Source organism: Leuresthes tenuis, unplaced genomic scaffold, assembly GCF_036924035.1.
Source record: "Leuresthes tenuis unplaced genomic scaffold, fLeuTen1.0.hap1 SCAF_2, whole genome shotgun sequence".
Classification (NCBI taxonomy): Eukaryota; Metazoa; Chordata; class Actinopteri; order Atheriniformes; family Atherinopsidae; genus Leuresthes; species Leuresthes tenuis.
Window position 1 is genome coordinate 38,377,709 of NW_027325356.1, and position 7,633 is coordinate 38,385,341.

A 7,633-nucleotide genomic window follows, 5' to 3' on the forward strand; every position below is an offset into this window, starting at 1 on the left:
ATAAAATGTTATTGGTTGAAGACCCCATTATGTGTTTAGTTAATCAGCAGCCTGCCAGTAAAGCTATGTTTGTCTTTTTAGTGAACAAAGACAACAAGCCATGTTTAAAAAGTAGGTTTGTTTGTGGAATCCTCCTATCAGACGTTTATTCTAGGCCTTGCAGAGTGGACCCCAACCCATAATCCTCCTGCTGACACACCTGCACAGGAGAGTATAAAGACCCTGGACCCATTGAGTCAGGCATCAAACTTCAAGGTTTCTCTTCAGAGAAGCTCCACACTGACCCTGAAGATGATTCCCTCTGCCAGCCTGCTGCTGCTGCTCCTGCTCGGCCTCTCTAAGGCTCAACCTTTCGAGGAAGAAATTTCCCAATACGAAGACCAAGAAGAAGACCAAGAAGAATACCAAGATGAAGACCAAGAAGAATACCAAGAAGAAGACCAATATGAAGACCAAGACCAAGAAGAAGACCAAGAAGAAGACCAAGACGATGTCGACATCACCGACGGGATTCTGACAACCAATAATGGCACTGACGGGTTCCTGTGGGAAGGCGACCTGGTGGCTCCCACCACACGAAATGCCATGACTTGCTGGTCCAACAGCTGCCTGTGGAGAAAAGCCTCCAACCGCAAGGTGATGATCCCCTACGTGGTGAGCCGTCAGTTCCCCAAACACGAGAAGCGGAAGATCCAAAAAGCCATGAAGGCCTTCAAAGGCCGTACCTGCATCCGCTTCACCCCTCGTAGGAGAGAGAACGACTTCATCAGCATTGTGAACAAACAAGGATGTTACTCTGCTTTGGGCAGACAGGGAGGCAGACAGGAGCTATCTTTGAACAGGGGAGGCTGCATGTACAGCGGAATCATCCAGCACGAGCTCATCCACGCTCTGGGCTTCCAGCACGAGCAGACCAGGAGCGACCGCGACAAACACGTCAGGATCAACTGGGGGAACATCATCCAGCGAAGTGCCTACAACTTCAAAAAGCATAACACCAACAATCTGAACACCCCCTACGACTATTCCTCCATCATGCACTATGGAAAAACGGCCTTCTCCATTGGGTACGGAAAGGACTCCATCACCCCCATCCCCAACCGCAATGTCCCCATCGGCCAAAGGCGAGGTATGTCCCGTTGGGACATAAAAAGGATCAACCTGCTCTACAAATGCTAACAACAATGTTGACATCAGAGAAAAATGTCAGAATTGAATTATATTATTTCAGATGTTCAGACAACAGAAGATATGACCCCTCTGGCCAAAAATATCTAAAATAAAGGTGATGCAAAACTGACCGCTGTCTGGTTATTCTTCTCTATTCATGCATTCACCAGGAAAAATTGTACTTAGCACCACTTTATACATACATAGCACTTTTAAAGTAGAAGTGCAACCCAAAAATGCTATGTAGACTAAAAGCAAAATGAAAGGATGGAGGGAAATAAAAGAAAAAAAGGCAAAGAAAAAGTTTGGATTTGTACTTTTAAATATGCTTTTTCAAGATGTGATCTAACTGTAGAAATACAGTTGGTATTACAACAGTGATATTATATAATATTGGAGATAGAAACTGTCTTCAAATTGGACTAAATGAATGGAAGACAGTATGTCTTGTATTCATGCAACACTGAACTAGATTTAAAGATCTGAAACATTCTGGATAAAAGCAGTGGAATCTAATTTGTTGAGCGCCCACAAGTAAGTTTCACTAAATTCCCTCCAATAGACGGTTTGATTAGATTTTGATTGATTCATACTATAGCTCTCTGAAAAAAGGGCTACACTACTGAATCAAGAAAGGTCTCTTAGTCATAAGCATGGCTGTGAATCTGATTCATTCTTAAACCCCCTTCTTGAACGTTTTATGCAGTTGCCTGTTGCTGCCCTTTGGTGTGTCCAGTTATCTATCCAGCAACTGGATAGAAGACCCATTTAGGGTCTTAATTCAATTCAGTTTTATTTATATAGTGCCAAATTACAACAAATGTCATCTGAAGGCACTTAAATAATATAGCCAAATTCAATTAAATTGTAGTTCAATTCATTGTAATCAGAATCTAATGAAATCCAATTAATTTATTTCAACATAACTCAATTCATTCAAATAGAGAACATTATCCTAGGTAAGAAAACCAACAGATTGCACTGAAACTTCTTTTCAGTCCAATCTCCCGTCCTGAGCGTGCCTGAGGCGACTGTGGAGAGAAATTTCTCTCTTTTAACAGGAAGGAACCTCTGGGGCGGAGGAAGAGCAGTCGCCCACCAATCAGAAGGTCGGTGGTTCGACTCTGGCTTCCCCGGGCTACATGTCGAAGCGTCCTTGGGCAAGATACTGAACCCCACGTTGCCTCCTTACTGAATGTGTATGAATGATTAGAAAGCACATAGTTATGTGTATCTTAAGACGTGCTGTGTGTGTGAATGTGGCGTGTAGTGTTAGAAGCGCTTTGAGTGGTCAGTTTGACTAGAAAAGTGTTATATTTACCCGGCGGTCTCTCATTTGTGAGACTCCAGTATCGATATATCAATATCAGCCCTTGATACCAAATGCTCCCAAGAAAAGTATGGTGTTTCTGTGTAGAACACAGCAACCACCGCCCGAGTCTGAGTGTTTCTTCTCTCGAGATCGAGTTCTCACCTTCGGCGCCTGATGACTGCTTCTTAACGCTCTACCAGGTAGGATCCACCGTGGCCGTAACAGCGGAGGAAGCTGAGTCTAACGAGATGGAGAACTCCCAGCTTCCATCAGGCCAGGGGCCCCCTGCAGACACTCAGGATGACGGAGGAGAGAAGGACGAGCATGCCAGAGGAGAGGGTGAGGACAAATTTGATGGATGGGGCCTCTCAGGTTTTATCAAAGTTGTAAAAACTGCAGTGATACACCTCTTGAATGAGACCATCAAAAAATGTATGATTGAATGTTGCTATGGGTGGACCACCCCAGTTTACGGCAACATTGGTTGCTCGAGGATTTTTTCATGACCATTAATATGGTCTGATGTGGAAACTTTATAATCAACGATTCATTGCTTCTATTCAACATCTACTAACTGCGTGTAACATTTGTGAGGATGATGGCAGAGTCAGGGCTGTGGCGGAAGCTTACTTGCACAAATTAATTTTGGTGAGACAAATCCACACTTCTATACACAATATGTATGAGCAGTTGATTGGAGAAGATGTAAAGAAGTTGCAACAGCTTCAAACTATGACAAAGTTTTGGGAGGGTTAAAAGAAGGGTGTAACCTTCTTTCTTTCCATCAATTGGAAATGTTTAGATTAATATCGTAATCATGTGATATTGTTATGACGTTTAACTTTTTTAAATCCTATATTACTAGAATTCCTGCTTTTCATGATCACATGTCTGTGTATGTATAATAATACATTAGAGAAAAAATAAAAGGTTGAAATATACTGCATTTTGTGTTTTCTGTCTTAATAAGGTAAGATGGCTGAAATGAGATTAATGAAAAAGGTTTTCTACGATCCTATCAATGCTGGTAGTTTTGGGGGTATAGGGAGGTTGCGTAAAACTGTATGGGATGAAACGAGTAAGAAAATTACGTGCGAAAAAGAGCAAGACTTCTTATCAGAGCAAGATGCATATACTCTACATAAACCTGCAATAATACATTTTCACAGAAACAGAGTTTTTGTCACCAGCCCCTGAAAACAATTCCAAGCAGATCTCTGTGACATGCAGGCCCTGGCTGAGTACAATGACGGGTACAATTATCTATTAACCGTCATTGACGTGTTTTCAAAAAAGGCTTTTGAATCTGTTTTTAGAGAAAGCGAGACCCCCTGATGCGGGGAAAGAATTTTTTAACAAAAAATTCAAGGCTTTATTAGAGAACCACAGAGTTGTGCATTTTGCGAGGTTTGAACGCACGTTAAAAACCAGGATGTGGAAATGTTTTACTGCTAATAACGCGGCGATACCTCAGGATCTCGTGGGAAGTTACAACCATAGTTACCACAAGAGCATCACAATGACGCCTATGGAAGTGACTCCAGAAAACACCATTCTAGTGTTTCAGAACCTGTATGGCTCTGCTCCCGGTCGATGCTGCAAGGACTCAAGGTTTAAAGTTTAAAAAAGGAGATCTTGTATGAATATCTAAACTGCGAGGCGTGTTTGACAAAAAATATGAACAGAGTTTTACAGATGAAGTGTTTACAGTGACCGAGCAGATTGCACGATCTCCCCCGTATACAAACTCAAAGATTTTGATGGAGAACCTATCGAAGGTTCCTTTTATGTATCAAGTGGAGAAGATATTAAAATGACGCAGCATCAGGGGTGTAAAACAGGTTTTTGTCCGTTGTAAAAACTGGCCTGAGAAATTCAACAGCTGGGTCAGAGCCAGTGACCTTCATGGGGTATAAAAGAACCTTCACTACTCCTAGCCCGCAACATTACACCATGAACCGAACGGTAGAGGATGAGGGGTTTTATATCACCCTGCCCTCTAATGCTAGTCTGAATGTCTTTAAGAATAATACCAGTTCCAGTTTCCGTGTGGATTTAGCCCAGCATATTGATTTGGAAGGTTTGTGAAGGACCAGGCTTTTTTTGAATGGAGGAAAGCGGGCAGGAAGAGTTCTACCACCAGAATATAGGATGCAGACATTTCAAGGATTTGAATCAGCTCAAGGCTCAGATTGAGGGTCATCTTAGAAAAATAGGTTCTGATATTTATTTTGTCATGGACACGGTTGAAAATAGACTCATGTATCAGTCAGGTGCCCAGTACCACCTGCGTCTTTATCCACCACTGAGCTAAATGCTAGGTGTGGAGTTTGGTAAATGGATCGTATTTGATACAAGGAGGGCCCCTTACCTGATGGATTGAAAATCAGGTTTCTACCAGCATTAACGTTACAGAGATTTGGTTGCCCCTCAGATAGTCGGCTATGCTTATGCCCCACTCTTGCGAACAGTTAGAGTAGAGGGTAAGTTTGGCGATATAATTACGCAAACTGTATTTTCCGCACTATAAGGCACAGCTAAAAAAAACTCAAATTATCTCAAAAGCCGACAGTGTGCCTTATAATCCGGTGCGCATTATATATGGACCAATATTGAGCCACAACAGGTCTCACAACTACGGTAAGCAGCCGCCGACTTCATTTTCTTCCGTAGAAGAAGAAGCCCACGCGCTTCTTCTTCACCGCGCGCGGTGCATGCTGAATATATACCGGTATATATATTCCATTTCCATTTGTTTTTTATGTAAAGACCCCAAAATGGCTCCTATTAAGGGACACGCATATAACGCAGTTTAAACTCAAGGCGATCAGTCACGCAGAAGAACACGGGAATAGAGCAGCAGCGAGAGAATTTAACATTAACGAATCAATGGTGCGAAAGTGGAGGAAGAAACAAGATGACCTACACCAGGTAAAGAAGACTAAACAGAGTTTCCGAGGGAATAAAGCAAGATGGCTACATTTGGAGGACAAACTCGAACAGTGGGTTGTTGAACAGAGTGGCAGGTAGAAGTGTCAGTACAATCACTATTCGAATTAAGGCAACCGCGCTAGCAAGCAAACTTGGAATTAGTAACTTTAAAGGCGGTCCTTCTTGGTGCTTTCGGTTTATAAAAAGACGTAATCTCTCCATCCGCACATGGACTACTGTTTCACAGCAACTGCCAAAAGACTACCAAGAAAAGCTGGCCAGTTTTCGCACATATTGCAACAACATGATTACTGAAAAAAAATCCGGCTAGAGCACATCATCAACATGGACGAAGTTCCACTCACCTTTGATATTCCCGTGAACCGCACTGTGGATAAAACGGGACCACGTACGGTAAATGTTCACACCACAGGGAATGAGAAGTCATTCTTCACTGTAGTCCTCGCTTGCCAGGCTAATGGCCAGAAACTTCCCCCCATGGTTATTTTCAAGGGGAAGACTTTGCCAAAAGTCGTCATCAAAGCTAACTCGAAGGGATGGATGTATGAAGAAAAGATGAGTGAGTGGTTGAGAGAAATTTATGTGAAGAGACCGGGTGGCTTTTTTCACACAGACCCGTCCCTGTTGATCTACGACTCCATGCGCTCCCATATCACAGATGGTCTCAAAAAACAAGTGACGAAGACTAATTCAACACTCGCCGTCATTCCGGGTGGATTGACAAAAGAACTCCAGCCGCTAGATGTCGGTGTCAACAGGGCTTTCAAAGCTAGACTGCGAACTGCATGGGAACAGTGGATGACAGAAGGCGAACACACGTTCACCAAGACAGGTAGACAGCGCCGGACGACATACGCCACCATCTGCCAGTGGATCGTAAATGCATGGGCTGATATATCAGTCTCAACTGTGGTCCGAGCTTTCAGGAAGGCAGGAATTGTCACTAAACTGCTGGACAGCAGCGACACTGAGTCGATCAATAACGACTTCGAAGAGACGGAGCCGGGCATGTTGGATCCCGTATTTGCCAAACTGTTTAATTCGGACACCGAAGAAGAAGAATTCCTGGGATTCGTGGATGAAGTATAACTTCACACACACACACTATGTGGGGTGTATTAACATTGCACTGCATGTTATACCTTAAACTACGCTGGTTTGTAATCTGTTAATAAAGTTGAACTGACCTATCTGACTGTTTTGTTGACATTCCCTTTAGCGCAGCTCCATCTAATTGATGCGTAAAGTAACCCCCAGCCTCGATTGTAGCGGCTATTCTATGCGCCTTATAATGCGGTGCGCTTTATATATGGACAAAGTTTTAAAATAGGCCATTCATTGAAGGTGCACTTTAAAATCCGGTGCGCCTTATGGTGTGGAAAATACGGTACTTTTAACCCGGTCAACTATCTACCTGTAGCGAAGAGGCATATTGAAAACATCCACATAGAGATTAAAACGGATCAAAACACTCTGGTAAATTTTACTTATGGGAAAACCGTTGTGAGACTACATTTTTGACCCGTGATATCACAATGTGTAATTAAATGATGGTCATTCACTCTGATATCACGGAGAGAGAAAGAGGAAATTGTGATTCTACATCTCCCAATAAGCTCTGATCAGAAGTAAATATATATATATATATATATATATATATATAAACGGGTTGATCACAGGCCCATTAGTCACTATCAAGCAAATGTTCAGTCGGGAAGAGGATAACAAAACAAAGCAACATGGTTCAGATAAACATGAGGGATGACCCTCATCGCTTCGTAAACTGTTACCAAAACCAGGTCGGAGGTACCCTGCCTGGTTTTTAAGGATCACCTGTAATGTACGGTTATGGAATAGGCTCTATATTTTCACCCCTAGTTAAAAAAGGTTTTGCTATAGCTAAGCCTTATCTGAAAACAGCAGCTACAAACATTGCCTCAGATGTCATAGGCAAAGCCATGAGAAGGATCTCTGGTCCTGCAGAGATGGGAGGACAAGAAGGATCGGGTATTATGGTTCTGTCATGAGGACCAAGGAAGCAGCCACCCGGTGAATGCGTGAGGGGGTCACAAATACAGAGGGCGCTTAAAAGGAAGAAGTCAGTTGGAAGGATCAAGTCTAAAGGGAGGAAGTCTGCACGGAGCAGGGATATATTTCACAGAATCATAAATAGAGAGAGAAAGAGAATAAAACATGGCT

At 42.8% G+C, this 7,633-nt stretch overlaps 1 protein-coding gene across 2 annotated transcripts; it reads left to right on the forward strand.

Moving 5' to 3' along the window:
• The first annotated feature begins 291 nt into the window (after positions 1-291).
• Positions 292-1,179, forward strand: LOC140302469 (high choriolytic enzyme 2-like). 2 transcript variants are annotated; one of them, XM_072381294.1, is made up of 2 exons: positions 292-390; positions 490-1,179. In XM_072381294.1, exons 1-2 carry the CDS (start codon positions 292-294, stop codon positions 1,177-1,179), a joined length of 789 nt encoding a protein of 262 aa, XP_072237395.1. The 2 variants fall into 2 exon arrangements, with proteins under 2 accessions (XP_072237395.1, XP_072237394.1); XM_072381293.1 differs by having other exon boundaries at positions 292-1,179.
• Positions 1,180-7,633: the final 6,454 nt, after the last annotated feature.

Bases quoted from the DNA above. Each gene is read 5' to 3' on its own strand.
- LOC140302469 (XM_072381293.1), top strand. From the start codon at position 292: ATGATTCCCTCTGCCAGCCTGCTGCTGCTGCTCCTGCTCGGCCTCTCT.